Raw genomic sequence first — 18,756 nt, 5'->3', positions numbered from 1 at the left:
TGACACAGGCTGCCCAGAGAAGTTGTGGCTGCCCCATCCCTGGAGGAGTTCAAGGTCAGGTTGGATGGGGCTTTGAGCAAATTGATACAGTGGGAGGTGTTGGAACTGAATGGGCTTTGAGGTCCCTTTCAAGCCAAACCATTCTAAGATTCTGTGATCCTACGATTCTGTGACTATTCATCACAATCACTTTTTCGTCAGTCTGTTGTTATCAGACCCTCTATCTGTGTATTGACTAACTCTTGCCTTCCAGAGCTTCATTAGATGAATTAACAGGGTGACATTGTTTCTGAAGATATTATTACTGGTCTCATAGACTAGGGAAGAGGAAGAGGGGGATGAGCAAAGGTATGAAAGCCAAAGGGAAAAAGATTATCGGGCTGGCTGTTTCGACACCTACAGCAGACTGAGCACCTTGGGAAGCTCCCAAGGGCTCCATGTTGAGTGCTCTTCCACTAGCCCAGAAAAGGGTTTTGGGGCTGCTCAGCTCCACAGTCGTTGCAGCCACTTTGAAGGACAGATGGTGAGAAGCCTGAGAAGGTGGAGGAAGGGAAGAAACCATGAGCAACTTAAAAATGGAGAGATTTACAATTCTGCTGATCTTTTGATTATGACATGGGAAAAAAAGAAGAAAGTGGAACACGGTGTGATGCTGCTGATCAGCCACAGGATATTATGACCTGCCACAGGATAGCAATATGCTGCCAATGCTTCTAAAAGCTGTGCTACCTGATTAGACTGCTAAGATGTGTGTAGATGTATCTGTAATGCTGCAAAAGAAAAATGAGGTCAGTAACTTTTCAGAGTAAGTTAAAAGCACTTGGGTAGGAAACTAGGATTGTTGCATGCCAATAAAGCTCTGTCTTCGCATGCCAATTATGTCTGATAATTACATTTCATTTGTTACAACTTGGAGAAGGGCAAAGCACTGACTTTTAGCACACTATCATACCCTGCCTCTAGCTTAGGGCCAGCCACAGATTCTAATGAAACAAATTCTGTTTGAAGCTGCAAGAGGATTTTACCGTGGGTAACATAAACCAGTGCTCTTTACGTCACTTAAATATTAATGCAATCACTAACAAGGAAACTTCAATAAAAAGTGTGACAATGACATGGTGATTAACAATAATGATACAATTAACTCTTGCAATAACTGCACATTATACCCCACTGAGCAGGCACTCAAGTCCCTAGATATCCTATTACCAAATAAACAGTGTTCATATCAATGGCACATACAGTCAACATCATCAACGGAATTAGAAGCAGCTAAAAGCTTCAGTGAGAGACGTGACTGAAGTAGGATCTCTTCTGGGAGGAGAAGGTTTCGGCACTGAAGCATCATTCTGGAAATCCCTCTCTTCCCAGACTGCAGATGAGAAGTTAAGCGCTGTTCATCCGCTCAGTGTACAGTGAGATAATACAGGTTATGTGGTTAGCCAGTCAGTGCAGAAATGAAAAGGCAGAAGTACTGGTGTGGGCATTCATTAGGTACTGTATTTTGCTTGTACAGCACAAATGACACTTGAAAGCAGAATATTTGAAATCATCTAAAGTGTTGCCAGTTTTGTTTGACACAATTTTGTACAAATCATGCTCAAAATTGCCTCTGGAGTTAAACATTGCAAACCTGGGGTTAAATGGCAGCATTTCATGGAGGAGAAGAAGAGGAGAAACGGTGGTTTATTGACAGCAGGATTGGGCTGTGTGAGTTCAAAGGCTGGTTCTGCTGCAGGCTCAAAGCACTGGATCACACAAGCCCATTGGAGAGGCTCAGGTCCCGCAGAACAACTTCTCTGGGATCTGTGCGCAGTGATTCAATGACCTATTCATTCCTTCTTTTGCTATGTATGAATGTTTTAGTATTTAAATAGCAAAAATAGTGAAGAAAGAACCCTGTTTTGGTTTGATAAATAATTATGTGAGAGTAATTAAACTGTATGGTATTTGTATGTATGTTATACATTAAATTGATGGTACACAGAGTACTAGAAACAGTGGAAAGTCCCTGTGCTACTTGGGAAAGAAATGATTAAGCTGTCAGTAAAGAGAGAGCCATTTCTTTCTTCCTTTAGTTACAGTGAGATTAAAACTATTTTTTCTGTTCAGACCTGTGGGTTCTGCAACTTGAATGATTGCTTATGCCGCTGTCTTGATGGAGACAGAGCTGATGGAACCCAGCACACAGAAAGCTGCCTGCATCTTACCAGCATGGAGGCCTTACAGGACTCTGTTCTTAATAGCAGTCTGGAATTGACTTTGTTTACCAAGTGGAAAACACATGTTCCATTGTTTTTGTTTGTTTGATGATAGAAATCATACTTGTTTCCACCAAAGTGAAGTCAAAACAAAAGATCAAAAATCAAATCACTATTTTTCTCCTCTTAATGCACGCATGGGAACTGCCTGGAAACCAGCTTGAGTCACAGAATTACAGGGCAAAATCTCAAAGTATTGACTCAGAAAAAAAGCCCCTACTGACTTCAAAGATAATCTTTCCTGAATAAGGATTGAAGAGGAATCGCAGAGTCCTGGTAAAATATGTTCTCAGTGGGAATGGTGCAGTCCTGATTAGAAATTTGTAAGACTGAATACTGGAAAGGGCGGAGATCTGCTGGATCACACAGCTGGTCCCACACAGCCATTGAGCACACTTTTCTTTGCTGCATGTTCAGTCCTTCTCCTAGACCTCAGATGTCCTCTTTCAGGAGGAAGTATATTTCTACATACTCTTTCAGGTCCGCATCTACATGCACATACATACATATGTGGGCTGAAAATCCTTGCCCGATGTAGGACTATTCTCAAAGGCGAAATGCTAACATGTTCATATTGATTTTGTCATGTTTACTCCAGGGCTCAGAAACTGTCACGTTTCCATGTGAAAGATGGCTTGCTAAGTCTGAAGATGACGGTGAGATAATTAGAGAACTGGTACCATCTGAAATTTTTACTGAAAAACTCTTGAAGGATGGGACACTCAAGCAGATAGAGGAAGAAGTTGAAGACCCATTAGAAGGTAATTAATTCTACAAGTAGGTAGAATTTGGAACAAAGTAGGTATTTGGAACAAAAATTCTGCATGCATGGTTCAGATGTATACAGTGTTGGTATGACTGTTCATATTTCTTTCCCTTCCTCTTCTCTGGTCTCTTTTATACCTAAAACACTTCGGTGCAATATTACCATTATTTTCCTGTACAGTATTTATAAACCTGTCACGAGCACACTTTCACATAGACATAGTTTTCACGTCTCCCTGATACCTAATCAAATTCTTCCATCTTGTTATCAACTTTTTTTCCTCTGGGACTTCCTTTTCACACCCCACCATCCTTCTGCTCTTGAGAGAAGTCGTGAACCTCCTTACATCCTGAGCAGAGCAAATTGAGTTCAGCTGCCGTTTTCATTCTTCGTTCTTGCATCTGGCAACAAGATGATTCAACAGAGAAAATTATTTCTCTCCTTGTTTCTTTTCTCTCAGAGTTTGATTTGCATTTGCAGTACACCATTGTCAGGGTGGAATTTATATGGATTGGAAGCATTTCCCACTACCAAAGGAAGAGGTGGCTTGTTGTTAGGAAGGCTGAAGCCTTCGCATTGTGCCCCTAGAAGAGAGAGAAGTCATAATTCCTCCTGTTAGGAACTTCATGGTAGCTTATGGGAGATTTCTTCCCCGCAGAGGCAAGGATAGTTTTAGTATCAATTAGTAAGTGGAACAAATGTGATGTGTCTGCACAATATTTTCTTTAACTTATTACTTCTACTTCTTTATATTGCATGAGTTAGCATATGATGACTCATGTTTTCCTTCTTAAGGCAAAGTCTTAATATGTTTTATAGTCTATAGAACAGGACTTTTGGATAAATGATTTCTTTTGTCTGGGATCTAGGAGTTAAGTTTGGGAACTTCTGCTTTAGATATAAAATATTTGGGATGGGAATTATATCTCCTGTATCTCTGTGAGTCCTCATACATCTTGACCAGCAACACAGTGTAAATGACAGCAACTGAAAACCAGCCTGTGGTATTCTAAGGATCATCTATTAGATGAGTAGGCTGCTTTTCAGTCCTGAAGGTCTCTACAACTGGCGAGCAAAAACCATACCGAGATGCATTGAATAATTAGCCATATGCATTTTTTCTGTCATTGGTAGCAGCCATTGCCTCTCAGATATAAAGCTGTAACCCTGTAGGACACAGCATGAAGAAGCAAACCACAAAGCCTGGCACTGAGCCTAGCCTGATGAATGGTCTCAGGTGATGATCCTGCTCCATTTCCTAGAGAAATCAATGGAAATCTTTCATGGATGATGAAGTTTAATAGGCTTTGTTTTACTGGGAAAGTTAGGTGCAAAAGAAAAATAGACAATATAGATGTTTTCTTTGATGCTGTTAACATACAAAGAAGAATCCTAAATAAGACTTCATAGCTCTTCCTCATTTGCATTGCCCAAGGATTTGCAAGGATATATTATCCAAGTCTTGTATGCCACCGGGGTAATCAGAGACTTGTACAGTTCCTAATTGTTTTCCTGGTGAGGATGCTTTCGATAACTGTTTGTTTTCCCTGTGTCATTGGGAAAAGAGTAACAAAATAAAACTAGGAATATATAACAGATTCAGCAAAGCACCTTTCTAGAGTTTAATGAGATTTTATTGGATCATCATTGAGCAAGCTAAAGAGAAAGGGTACTTAAACAGCACAGCTCCAACACTCCCTTAATTAAATACTGCCTCAGCAAAAGGCCTCAGAAATCTTTTTCTTTCTGTTTGGGGAATTTAGAGAGATGCATGCCGTTAGCTCTGGTAGTAATTGCACATCTGAATCCTGTGAGTTTGTTCATAGAACATGAAGTATTAAGAATTCACACCACCGAATCTCTTGTTCTCAGATGTAGGTCCCTTGAGCCTCGGTGTGAAAAGGTGCTGAGTTCCCTCACCTCTATTGACTTTGCATCCAGTAATAAGCATAATGATTCTTTGCATTTTTAACTGCAAACTATATGATCAAAGCAATACACGGGCATTGATTAGATGGAGAAAAGTCAGCAAATTTCAGCCCACTAATTCCCCAGTCTTTTGATCATTACTGGAAGCTGGAAGGATAAAACACATGGGATTTTTAACCTCCAGGAACTGAGCTATGCGTAGAAAGTTTGGGGAGCATTTGCTTAGGCAAATTCAGTATCTAAGATAGAACTTGACAATTCTTGTAGCCAGCAATCATGTTTCCATTTCGTTCTGCAGTTCACACGTACAAGATCAGCGTGTTCACTGGAGATATCTATGGTGCTGGGACAGATGCTAATGTTTTCCTAAATATCTACGGAGATCTGGGGGACACAGGAGAGAGAAAACTCAGCAAATCTGAAACAAACTTCAACAAGTTTGAAAGAGGACAGGTACAAATGCAATGTCTTAATAACTTTTTCAGTTTTCAACCTTACAAGTCCATGACTACATTTATAGTCTGAGTTTTCCTATGAGAGATGAATTTATTGATTCCATTTACCTCTTAAAGTGCTTTGTATGGATTGTCAGCTGGGTATTGCAATTGATGGGCACTGAAGCAAATGGGTAGATGTTTCTGCAAAGTCACTGATGGACAAATCATAAGCTTGGTCCATATAAAATGGCTTGAAATGTTAGCTGCAGATTTGAGAGCACACAAATCCTAAGATCTCTCATTCCTGTAGCCTCCGTGTAACTGATTTTCAAGTACATAGTATATACCCCTCAACGCAAAGCTTGATAAATTCATGAGACCTAAATTGTGAGTGCATTTGTTTGATAAAATAACTCCAAAACTACTACTTTGCAGTCAATATATGAGTCATATATCACTGCCTTATTTGGAGATACTCAGATATAAAGATGGCAAAAGTTGTCTTATCTGGATTATCCATAGCAATCTAACTGGAGTAGAAGGAGAAGTCTTTCACAGGCTTAAAAATCAGGGTGTAAAAATACCAATAATTCAACATTGTAATTGGTTGTAAGAGCAACGTTTTGTGTAACTCCCCTCATAGCAGAAGGAGGCTTCAAAACACTTCCCTGAAGAACAGTTTTAGCGTAAAGAGATGCCTCTACAGACTGCTGCAAAGATTTTAGCCAAGCACCATCATGTGAGGTGGAATTTAAACACATACTGTGCTCTGTAGTCTCTGCTTTTGCCTGGTAGATGGTCTGTTGAGAGCTTGTTAACAGAAGCAAATGCTATTGAACACTCTGCAGGAGGATACGTTTACTATACAGGCTGTGGACCTGGGCATTTTGTACAAGATCAAGATTCGTCACGACAACAGCATGTTCAGTCCTGACTGGTTCCTGGAAAAAGTAGAGATCCTGGATGAGACCACAGAGGAGTCGTTTGTTTTTCTGTGTGAGCGCTGGCTCTCTAAGAAGAAAGAGGACAAAAAGATAGAGCGTACGCTTTATGAACAGGTACAGTTGTGGCTCAAAGATATGATCACAACCCACTGCTACTAATAAATATAAAATGACTGAATATCTGGTTGAAGTTCAAGACAGATCATTAGGGACTCCTGCTTTTTCACTTGCCTGAAATGAATCTGTGACTTTCAGACAAGGCCTGAAAGTATGACCACTGTCAACCCAGTATTACCAGCTCTGTAATGTGCAATTTCAACAAGAAATTCTATGAGCCTTAGTGAAACTCTTCAGCCCAGAGTCAAAATATCTTTCAGATGCACAGTAGTGTATATTTGCCTACTGCTATCCTTGCTGTACCCAGAAAGTATGGGTCCCACTATTCAAAGACCCCAAGTCAAAATATTGGGTCCTTTGACTTCATCCTCATTGGACTGGGTAGGTTTATCTTCTCAGCAGTTTCTTCCATCAATTACAAACATAAAAATTATAGTTTCTTTGTTACTGCTCAAAGCAATGAATGTTTTTTAGTGACATGCCATTTCTAATTGCACATTCTCTGTTGCCTTATCAGGCTACAATAGCTGATTGGAATTCAAGGTACATACACTACTTAAAATTAGCAAACAAGATTAATAGACCTCTCTTGCTTCTATACAATGAGACACAATAAAGCAGCTGATTATAAGTTCCTCATAGTTATGGAGTCCACTCTGCAAAATACAGTGAAATTTTAATTGACAGTTACCACCAAAATTATCATCAATGAAACTGGGCCAGGCTCATCCTCAATACAACAGATACACCAAGGATAAGTATTGCCAAATGCTACTTCATAAAATTGCAGCAGACAATGCTAGGAATTCTTGTGGTCTCACTTGCTCTGTTGCTCATATTGATTCATAATAAGGAAAGGACAATAATTATTTTTTTTAATTAAGTGACGGTGTGATAAGAGCCTCACATTTATTGGACAATGACACTTAACACATCTGGACTAACACAGGATAATAGAATGGTTTGTGTTGGAAAGTACCTTAAAGATCCTATAATTCCAACCCCTTGCCATGGGCAGCGATACCTCCCACTGGATCAGGCTGCTCAAAGCTTCATCCACCTTGACTTTGAACTCTTCCAGGGAAAGGACATCCACAACTTCCCTGGACAACCTGTTCCAGAGTCTCCTCACCCTCAGCGTGAAAAAATTCTTCCTAATGTCAAGTCTAAATTTTCCCCCTTCCAGTTTGTAGCCATTCCCCCTCTATCACTCCAGCTCTTGTAAAAAGTCCCTCCCCAGCATTCCTGTAGACCCTTCAGGGACTGGAAGGTCCCTATAAGGTCTCCTGGGAGCCTTGTCTACTCTAGGGTGAACAACCCCAACTCTCTCAGCCTGTCCTCAGAGCAGAGGTGCTCCAGCCCTCTGATCATCTTTGTAGCCTCCTCTGGACCCATTCCAACAGCTCCATATCCTTCTTATGTTGGGGATTCCAGAACTGGACAAAGGACTCCAGGTGGGGTCTGACAAGAGCTGAGCAGAGGGGCAGAATCCCCTCCCTCGCCCTGCTGGCCGTGCTGCTTTTGATGCAGCCCAGGACACGGTTGGCCTTCTGGGCTGTGAGCACACGTTGCTGGCCCGTGTCAAGCTTCTAATCAATCTGCAACCACGAGTCCTTCTCCTCAGAGCTGCTCTCAGTCATGTCACCCCCCTACCCAAACTGAAACTTCAGATTGCCCTGACTCTGGTGTAGAACCTTGCATTTGGCCTTTTTTAACTTCATGAGGCTCATACACGCACACTTCTCAAACACAATAGATGTTTCTTATCATTCAGCTTTGCAGTACTTTCTCAGTATTTGACTTGCACCAGATCAATAAGTCTGACACCACAGTGTATGCTCTAATGAGCAAATCTGGCATCATCCCATCCATCTGCATTTTCTGTGGCTATTGCTCATGCAGGTAGCAGATAAAAGTCACAACACACCATTAAAGTCTATTATACCCATTATATTTTCTTTTGTTACAACATGCATCCAAAATGACTGGTTAAGGTTACCAATGAAATGAATGAATAAGCTGCAGTAAATTGCAAGTCACATTTGTTTGAGCTACACTGAGGAAAAAAATGACCTGGGAAACTAGAACGACTCCTTCTCATGTTGATCTTGGAGTGATATGGGAAGAGCTGACAACACGTGAGCACTCAACCTCATTACCTTCCCATACATGCCTTCCAACTAGAGCTATGATGGTGAGAGAAACAGCTTGGATGATTTGTCTCTCAGCATGTCAAGTCAAGACAGCAACGCAGACGTGAAGGAAACCAAGAAATCCAGCTTGGTCAAGGCAGCAGAAGAAGGATCACGTGAGCTAGCACAGTGTTTGATTGCATGCATGCGTGTGTTCTCGGATTATAGTGCTTGAGAGGTTGTGTTCATGTGACAATGTGACAATGTCTTTAGGTAGGTGGTTATTCAAGAGTATGTTGTTTTCTGCTGTGGTGAGGTGAAAGACACAGGGGACCTCTAGAGGCTACTGCAGTCCCAAATTGTGTCCCTTAGATGCCTGAAGTTAGACGAGTGCATCCACACCACTAATTGTGACAAAGCAGCTAGTCAACTATATCCATAGGGCCTCCTCAGAAAGAAACCCACTGGCCTGAAAAGTCATACTCCTTTTTCTTCCTCCTCCACCAACAACTGCATTGCAGATAGCACTGGCTAGAGTGACGTTACCCTCTGAACAGCGTGGACTGATAGTGTTAAGGGAAGAATTTATGCAAGTTTTGTATAATTTTGTCTGAAGTATCCTTCAAAGGATCCAAAGCTCTTTGCAGTGAAAGGAAATGTAGTTAGACATGCTATCACCAAAAAACTCTCCTTTGTATTATCAGAGGCTCTTCTCCACATGATTGCTTGAAGAAGCTCTTGTTGCTGATATCAGCTGGTTTTTATCCCCTCCTGTATCTCTTTGACCTACCCAAGATAGTGTTTCATTTAGCATACTAAATCTGAATTAGCAAAGAAGGCTTTGAATTTCCTGAGACCTTATTTGCCATTCCTAAATCATCTTTCCTTTTCAGGATTAGGCTAGTAGTGCCTCATCACCAAGGATGTTCACTTAATCTGAATTTAAATGTGATTTATTTTAGAATCCTTTACATTTTTTCTTTGCAACATGTAGCTGAATCATGGAAGCTGTTGGGTTGTGAGGCGAGTGGGATATGGGGAGTGAACAAGAGTATGGATAAGCCTTTTGGCTTTCAGAAAATGAGCTTTGACTGGGAGCACTAAAGAGAGTGTGTTCTTTTCTAAAAGGTGCATTGTCTTATAATTACGCAGAAGAGGAGGGTCTGCAAATGCTGTCATTGAAAGACAGGAGCCAATGAACTCCCAACAGGTTCTTCCTCAAATCACTGGTGGAAAGGGTTGATGGCTCTAGTGTAGAGTTTCACCCTGAGGTTCTGGTTCCTGAGACAAAGCAAAGGCAAATATAAAAGAAAAATCTGTTTCTGGATTGCATTTATAAAAAGTCAGATATGCTGGACTGTGTCTGCAAAGGCCAGCTTTCATGCAGGGAGGCTAGTCTTCTTCAGCTGTGTCCAATACAAGGTGGGAAAGTTGTGTTAGTTTTGTTTCTGTCCTGGCTGTGAACAAACCCTGAAGGATCAGTGTCCATCAGTTGAACTTAACCTTTGTGGAAAACTTTCCCAGTCCATAAATATTTCCCTGTAACCTCACTGGCACACAGGCTTTTTTTTCCCTCTGCATTTACGCACCTTTTGATTAACCACCTCTGTGTTCCAGGACAAAATCATCTAAATTGCGCCTATAGCTTGTTGTTGTCCTACATGGGGTCTTTAAGGTTTAGATTAAGATTACACTGCATTGTAACAAGTAACTGGGAAGCAGCTGGGTTAAAGTTGTGGTCTGTATATGTGTTCTTGGCCCACAGTACGTGCAAAATAATTAAACTTGTCTTAAACTTCCATGGCAAGACAAGGGCAAAATGATGTAATTCAGCTTAAGCGTTTGAGATAGCTTTCACTGACATGGTTACTGCAGCTTAGCTGATGCCTTGTAGCTCGTTGCAATGTGATACCTGGGTTGTGCATCTCATGCCTTGAAGTTGCGAAGCAGACATAAGGCTGCCGATTGCTTAACCTGGTCCGCAACCCATATGTCTCAAGGCAACCCTTCTTTTGTAATCCCATATTGTGTTTAAATGAAAAAAAAATGATTCCCATGTCCCTTCTGATATTACTTCTGTGCTGTGACAATGGATAACATCTGCCTTGCTGGAATTCCCTGTAGTTTCACAAATAATGGGTAAAACATCAGTATTTCCCATGAGAACCCATCTCCAGCAGTGCTGAGAAAGATCTCATCATTCCCATTGTACTGGGGTGGTCTTTCTTCTCTGAGTCCTGGAGCTTGTCACCACCACTATCTCTGTGGCAGTGCAATGGCTTTATTAACAAAACTGCATCTTGAAGGAATGTCGCATAAGATGGACTATGTGAGCCAGATAGCCACCTCCTAAGCTGATGTTCACACTAAAATGTAAATGATACCATAAAGGGGAGAACAAGTCTTGACTAATCATCAGTTTGTTTTGTGTTGGTACACAAAATCCTTGGTCTCGGGCTGAATTAATCTCTTTGGGTTCTGCTGTGTCCAAAGGTAAGAACAGATTTAGGCAGCATGGTTTCATGCCTTCCCTGATATTGCATATGTGTTCTGAGCTTGATGTGAGTTTCTAGTACAGCCTCCTACCCCAAATATCTTGTTAGTCATCATAAAGCAAAATTATTTGTCAGTCTTGGATGATATGAAACCCAACTAAGTTTTTTGTCAGGGTTTATAAACCTATTTTTAAAATCGAAAAAGTGATGATGAAGCCAGACTGAGTTTTGAGTTTGTGACGAGGCAAGTTTCAAAGCTCTGAATCTTGTCAGAATGGTTTTAACAGCCCTGCACAAATGTTCTGAGAAATCAAACGAGTATTCAGCATCTAATTCTGCACCACCCGCTCGACTTACCCAAATGAGCTTTTGGAAAGCACTTGAAAAGCAGTCTGGCACTTCCTCCCTTTTAACAGCTGAACTGAAATTTCTGAAAACCATAGAAAAACCAGCTCAGCCCCAAGCCTTGGCCTGAAAGTTTTTTCTCTCTAATCGATCTTATTATGTGAAGTATAAAATTTTTGAGCCCTTAATACAAGGATTATTGATGTTTTGCCTGGGTTTGCAAAGGGATGCTGAAATCCTGAGCTGCCCCATAGATCACAGCAATCCCTGAATGAAGCACGAAGAGAACATTTGCAGTTGTGCTCGGCCTTTCAGTCAGTGAGAGCTTACCTTGGAGTCAACATAGATTTATTTGCCTTTATTGAACAGTGAGCATAAGATGGCTCTAGTCTAATGGCCTACTTAAGATTTAGATGCTCAGGCTCATCTTCATGAAGATCTCTTGGTGTAAATAAAGATTCAAGACCTTTGCTGTTCTGTCATCTATTAAGGAGAAATCCAGACTTATAACCTCCTTGCAACTGGTAAAGTTGTCTGGGGAAATTAACCCTTGCAGAATTCAGTCCCAAATGTGTATGGGAAGGTCATCTCCCATGTACATTTGTAACTCAATGAAGCATTAGTTCTTTAACTCAATGAACTCAATTAGTTCAATGGAATGTGAAACTACGTAGCACACACAACTGGTACCTCTGACGGAATAACCCCCCGGCTTTCTGAAGTCTTATGCAAATATATATATGTGCGGGTTTTCTGATTGCTAAACTTCTGTTTTTTACAGTAATCCCATACCACATCACCGTCACAACAGGCACGGAGTATGACTCCAGCACCGACAGCCGTGTGTACATCATCATCATGGGTCCTCAGAAAGTGCAGACAGAGAGGCTGTGGCTGGACCTCCCAGAAGAAAAAGACGAGTTTGCAGATGGTTCTGTAGAGAAATTCTCTGTTTGGGGCCTTGATGTTGGAGAGATCAAAAAAGTGGAGGTATTTCATGAACACAAGGAAGGCATTGGAGGCATAGTCATGTGCAGCCAAAGAGAGTACATGTTCCTGTTATTCTTAGCAGCAAAGGCACTTGAATCTTAAAGGAATGTAAACAGGGATATGCTAATAAGATTTCATATGTGTCTGAGCCTGAAAAGCAGTATGCTTTACATGTCACAAAACTAAGATCCTAGGGAGGCAAAAGAATATTGAACTATAAGGGATGTTGTAACACATCCCAGATTTGTTCCATCTCTGGCACTGGTTTTTCTTAGTCAAACCCTGTTATTGATAGATGCAGTGAAGGCTCCCAGGATGCGCTTCTATGTCAGTCCTTTTTCTAGCTGATATTTACACTACTTCCAGTTGGGTTTTATAAATTGTGCCTGCAGTGAGAAACACATCTTGTATAGTTTTCTAGCTAAACATGAAAATTGTTTTTACAGCTTGGAGGACCCAAGCTTAGAGAGGAAAATTAATCATTGTTCATAAGTAACGTACACAAACAGATTTTGGTACAGGAGCTATTATTTCTGCTATGGCTCAGGGAGACAGAATTTGCATAGACTTTCCATTACCGAGGTTAAAATTCACATGAATCTTCCAGTGCATTTGTGTACATCATTCATGTTTCGTATGGCAGTTTCATCTCCTGAATGCCTGCTCCAGCCCTCAAGAACTGATACTCATAGCATCTGAAGATTTCTGGGGCCTATTTAATTTCATTTTTACCCCACACCCCATGTTGCTGTAAACCTGGTATGTGTACTTGCATATTCAGAGGGAGATGAGTGAAAGGAACATAAAGAGAGAAATTCTAACTAATTAAAATATATTTGTAGTTCTATGTCCTGTTCTATCAGCTGACAGACTGAAGCACTCCCATTATCTTGCATTCAATCAATGGATTCTGGTACCTTAAGAAGTCCCTATACTAGTTTTGAGTTTATTAACAAGCCATTTTCCTGCTGTGCTCCAAGTGCCTGGATGTTGTGAGTTTCAGTGGCACTTTGCATCTAGCCCTCTCTAGGTCAAACTTTGAAAGTGAAGTAAGTGCATAAATACTTCTTCTCCAAACCATGCACACGGCGACAGCCATAGGGTGTGAAAGAGAAAGAAGAAAAAGTGTAAGCCCTTAGTGTTTGAGAGAAGGAGTTGGAGGAAGAAAGAAATAGTCACTTGAAAAGAGATGGTGAGTAGCTTAAGGAATGGACAGCGAAGAGGAGAAAATAAGAGAAAACACTTGAAAAAGACAGAAGCAAGAAAGAAGTAGTTTGATCATGGGACTTGAGCATCTTTTCTGTGAGGAGAGGATGAGTGAGCTCAAAATGTTTAGCCTGTAGAAGAGAAAAGAGGTCGTTGTCAATGCTTATAAATATCTAAGGGGTGGGTGTCAAGAGGATGGGGCCAGTCTCTTCTCAATTGTTCCCAGTGACAGGAAAAGGGGCACTGGGCACAAACTGAAGCACGGAAAGTTCCACCTCAGCATGAGGAAAAATTTCTTTCCTGCATGGGTGTCAGAACACTGGATCAGGCTGCCCAGGGAGGGTGTGGGATGTCCTTCTCTGGAGATACCCAAACCCACCTGGATGTGTTCCTGTGTGACCTGCTGGAGGTGATCCTGTTTTAGCAGTGGGGGTTGGACTGGATGAACTCCAGAGGGCCCTTCCAACTCTGACCATACTGTGATTCTGGATTACAACTGGGAAAGAAGAGAAAGGGTTGCAAATGAACAGTAGAGTGTTAGAAAAAGACACAACATATAGTTTTTAAGCTGGGTGATGTTCTTCTGCACTCTTTCACCCTTATCCTCAGTGATCTCACCAGCCTGCTGCCTCTCCCCTTGCTCATTTTTCTCTTTCTCTTTGTAATCCCTCAGCTCATGGCTGGAGGAGCCATCTGCTCCTGGTGTTCTACCTTCCTTCCTGCAGTGCCCTCTTCTTGAAGGGTCTCTTCTTCTTGATTCATATCCCAGAGTTAACACCGATGTGCCAGTCTGCCATGGTTGCCATGGAATCAGTCCATATTTTCCTTGTAGAAAATTGCAGTGTTCGGGGATAGTGCAGAAAATTGCTAGTTATCTAATCAGAAAAAGTGAGGAACAGTTTGTTCTCAGATTTGGCATTTGTCTGCTTCTGGAAGAAGGCAAGAAGTTCTGAATATGAGTTAACATGTGAAAATAGCATAGCATGGGGATTAAGTTTCCAGAAGCCCTCTGTATAACCCAGGGAGCAGACTGCAGGATTTAGTAGGATTGTAAGATTTGCAGTGTGATGTCAGTCTTAGTTTGGAATTATTCTCCTCTTGCAAATATAGTGGTAAAAGCAGAAACAGTGGAACATGAAGCAGTTTGAAAGGGGACCATTTATAACTGTCTTGTAAGCCTACAGATATGGTATTTTCTACTGGTGTACTTTAATAGACACACTGACATGAAAATAAATAATACAAGTTATTTGGAACGGGCAATTTATACTGTGTTCTTAAAACAAGTTTTAATATTTCTTCTCCTAATGAATCAAAGTATCTCTGTTTCTAGACTACTTTTGCTGCAGAGAGACACAGGTATGATCAGAAAAGCTGTACATTGTTCTGCATTTTTAAACCACTTATTGTTCAAAGCCTTTCTCCATCACAAGCACAAAGTGTGATGGAGTGTGAAGTGCTGCAAGTCCAGTACCTCCTGGACTAGGGACTTGACCCTGGAAAACCCTCAGGTCTCTAATATATTTTCTGCACTTTTCAAAATAAGTTATAAATCCCCTTTTTTTGTCATTTTTCCTTCTACCTACCTCTAGAATTCTCTCACACTTTTCCTTGTTGTTGCTTTCAGTTTCAATAAGGTTGTGAGCTGTGCAGTGCAAATAGTGCATCTTAGTCTCAGTGACGCAAAATACTCAACAGTCCTTCAAGGATATGTGAGAATGATTTAGAAAGATTTTCAGCTGGCCCAAGTATTATCAGCCCTTGAAATTCCATCATCCTAACTTAGCTCAAATATCTTAGACCAAACAACATGTGATACTGGTATGCATATCCGGGCTACACTGCTGGTGTGTCCGTGGCTTTGAACCATTCATTGTGTTGGCATGGTCTACCTAAAGATTTGCTTGGATTGAAAGACAAAACCCAGTGCTACGCTGTAAAAGACCAGCTATAAGGAAGTCTCAGCACTGGATGAGTTTATCCCAGACCTTACAATATTGTTCTTGGAGGTCTTGGAAATCTGCATGTGTGGAGGTTCTCCAAGGCAACAGGATGTGCAGCATGCTTTCTTCTGGCCAGTCACTTGTAACAAAGGAGTTAAAGGTTGCTGTGAAAACCTGCTACCTAGCAATGCCTTGGAATGTTGCTTTAGGAAGTAGCTGTAATTAAAACAGAAGAACAGCGGACTTTAATGGGCTCCTTTGGATTTTCCCTCCAGCTGCCCTGTCCCTGCTTCACTGCAGAGCTATTGCCCTGGACTTGCCCCACTGCCTCATCCTGCAACAGGTCTTGAGAGGCTGTGTGGAGACTCCCAGAGGATTTTTTGGTTTGGAGAAGGCCAGCCAAGACACCAGAGACAGAATGGGAAGGCAAGTGTTGTATTCCCATTCACCTCACACCCCAGGAATCTGAAAATTAATGCATCCATTGTAGACTTGAATTTCCCTAGTGGATAACTCTAATTTTCTGCAGCTGCACAGACATTAGTAGAGTAATAATACTCCTAATAGCAGTGATGGCTGAGACAGTCAGATAAAAAGATCACTTGCTTTTTTGGGGAAAATAATATCACATATATATCACCCAAGATGAACTTATTATTAAAAATTCTTTTCTAAGCAACCCTAAATATCCTAACACTCTAGAAACAAAACCAGCAAGAGCTAAGGGCCTCATTTTCCTAGTTACGACACAAAGAACACTTTCCCTGAAAATAATGACCTGTGGGCAGCTTGTTTATTTGACCTTTTATGTACAGATAGATCATTGGCATGACTGGCTGACTGAGTTTTGGAAATCAGCTGGAATACATAATTATGCTTATAAGCCCACCCTGATGTGAATTACCCACATTATTTAAGAGGGCTACATGCCATTTCTTGGAGAAGTTTGTACCGTCAGTATCCTTTAGCTGCTGATAGAACTGTAACAGCATTGCTTGTTGCTGTCCATAACCCTTGCCAGATTCAGCTCCAGGTGAGCTTTGGCTTTCCTGTTCTCATCCCTGCACACGTGGGCAGTGCCTCTGTATTTCTCCAGGTGTCCTATCCCTGCTGGCAGCTCTAGTATTCTTTTTTTCCATTTAAGCTTTGTCAAGAGCCCCTTGTTCATTCATGCAGCCTTCCTGCCAGTCTTGTATGACTACCTGATCTCCAGAATGGACCATTCTTGAGCTTAGAGGATGCCATCGTTGGAAATATACCAGCTACAGATGTAAACTCCATCTGTTGGCTTCTATACAAACATAGAGCTTTTGCAGTTTAAGGGAGTGGGAAGCAGAAGAATAGCATGATACATGTATCTAACTTAGATGTGAATTTGAGAGAGAAGGAGGGCTTGTGTAATGCATGTAGTTGTTTGCCTAGTTGTGTCTTTCATCTTGGCTCTGAAGCTTTGAATAGTCACTTCTAAGTGTGGCAGAAGCAGTGGAAGGAGTTGGAAAGACGGAAAAATGAGTCTACTGAGATCAGCAAACTAGTAGATAAAGGTCAATGGACCAGAAATAGAGTAGTGGAAGACCAGACATGTTCTCATGTATGTCAGTCCGGTCTATATTACTTTATTTTGGGACTGGCAGTGTCCTGTCATCCCTCACACTCAGCAGATAATGACTTGAGCTTCCTTGCCTACATCAACTACAATGCACACTGATGTCTTCCGTGTTGGTCGGCAGCAGTACAAACTATTTCACAGCTTGCTCCATTCCACTGTGGAAGTGGTTGGTGTGATGGTATATGTAGCCAACACTCTTAGACTTTCATCAATGGCTAAAACACAGGGTCTCTCCTCTGAAGAAACCCCCTTTAATCGGCGGGTGTTTTCTTGCTGACTCTCACAGGTGGGGCACGATGGCGCTACCCCTGAGAGCTGCTGGCTGATGGAAGAGCTTACCATCGTTGTACCCACCAAAGGCTTCATGTATAACTTTGTCTGTAAGTGCTGGCTGGCCAGAGACAAAGGTGATGGTCTCACCTCACGAATCCTCAACATCCTGGATGCAGACTGTGTTAACATTGGCCTCAAGGTAGGCTCTAAGCTCTTGCTGTATCTTTAGCTGTTGCATGGACCTGAGCTGATACAGGCTATGTGTCAGCAGCTTTCGTACTTTGACTTCTACATGTGATTTGAGCCTTCTATTTGCAGAGGGTTTATTTGTTTATTCTTTAGCAAAATCTATGGGATGGTATAGCACCATGTCTATTATCTTTCTCAGTGGTCTGGACCAGAGAACTCAGTAAGTTTTCAGATGACACCAAATCAGGAGGGAGTGTTGATCTGTTTGAGGGTCTCCAAAGAGGGATTTGGACAGGCTGGATCAATGGGCTGAGGTGAATTGTATGAAGTTCAACAAAGCTTAGTGCTAAGCCCTGCACTTGGGACACAATAACCCCATCCGATGCTATGGGCTTGGGGAAGAGTGGCTTGAAAGTTGCTGAGTGGAAAAGGACCTAGGGGTGTTGGCTATCAGCAGCTGAACACAAGCCATGAGTGTGCCCAGGTGACCAAGAAGGCCAACAGCATCCTGGCTTGGATCAGAAATGGTGTGGCCAGCAGGAGGAGGGGATTGTTCCCTGTACTTGGCACTGGTGAGGCAGCATCTTGAATCCTAGGTGCAATTTTTGGCCCCTCAGTTCAAGAAAGACATTGAGGGGCTGGAGTGCATCCGGAGGAAAGGAACAGAGCTGGAGAAGAGTCTGGAGCACAGGGGTTATGAGGAGTAGCTGAGGGAGCTCAGGTTATTCAGTCTGGAGAAAAGGAGGCTGAGAGGAGACCTTACTACTGTCTACAATTCCTTGAAAAAAGGTTGTGGTGAGGTGGGTATTGGTCTCTTCATGAAGTAACAAGTGATAAGGTGAGGAGAAATGACCTCAGGTTTTGCCAGGGGACATTTGGATTGGATATTAGGAAAAATTCTTTGTCAAGGGTTGGAACAGTCTGCCTAGAGAAGCGGTGGAGTCACCATCCCTGGAGGTATTTGAAAGACATGTAGATGTGTTGCTTAGGAACAGGGTTTTGTAGTGGACTTGGCAGGGTAAGGTTTACAATTGGACTCTGTGATCTTAAGAGTCTCTTCCAATCTAAGAGATTCTTTGATTTTGCCACTTAGGGGAGTTTTATAATGCTGTCTGGATGT

General features: G+C 41.7%; 1 protein-coding gene across 1 annotated transcript in view; it reads left to right on the top strand.

Annotated features, from left to right (window-relative positions):
* Positions 1-18,756, top strand: part of LOXHD1 (lipoxygenase homology PLAT domains 1) — a 159,274-nt gene that overhangs the window by 100,114 nt on the left and 40,404 nt on the right. The window contains exons 29-34 of the mRNA XM_069880363.1: positions 2,860-3,022; positions 5,255-5,409; positions 6,242-6,451; positions 8,639-8,762; positions 12,208-12,416; positions 17,461-17,646. Of these exons, the coding sequence (XP_069736464.1) occupies positions 2,860-3,022; positions 5,255-5,409; positions 6,242-6,451; positions 8,639-8,762; positions 12,208-12,416; positions 17,461-17,646 (1,047 nt within the window). The remainder of the gene's footprint in view (positions 1-2,859; positions 3,023-5,254; positions 5,410-6,241; positions 6,452-8,638; positions 8,763-12,207; positions 12,417-17,460; positions 17,647-18,756) is intronic.

This window comes from Phaenicophaeus curvirostris, chromosome Z (genome assembly GCF_032191515.1).
Source record: "Phaenicophaeus curvirostris isolate KB17595 chromosome Z, BPBGC_Pcur_1.0, whole genome shotgun sequence".
In the NCBI taxonomy this organism is placed as follows: Eukaryota; Metazoa; Chordata; class Aves; order Cuculiformes; family Cuculidae; genus Phaenicophaeus; species Phaenicophaeus curvirostris.
Note: the sequence above shows the minus strand (reverse complement) of the source record. Positions and strands in the feature narration are given on the sequence as shown.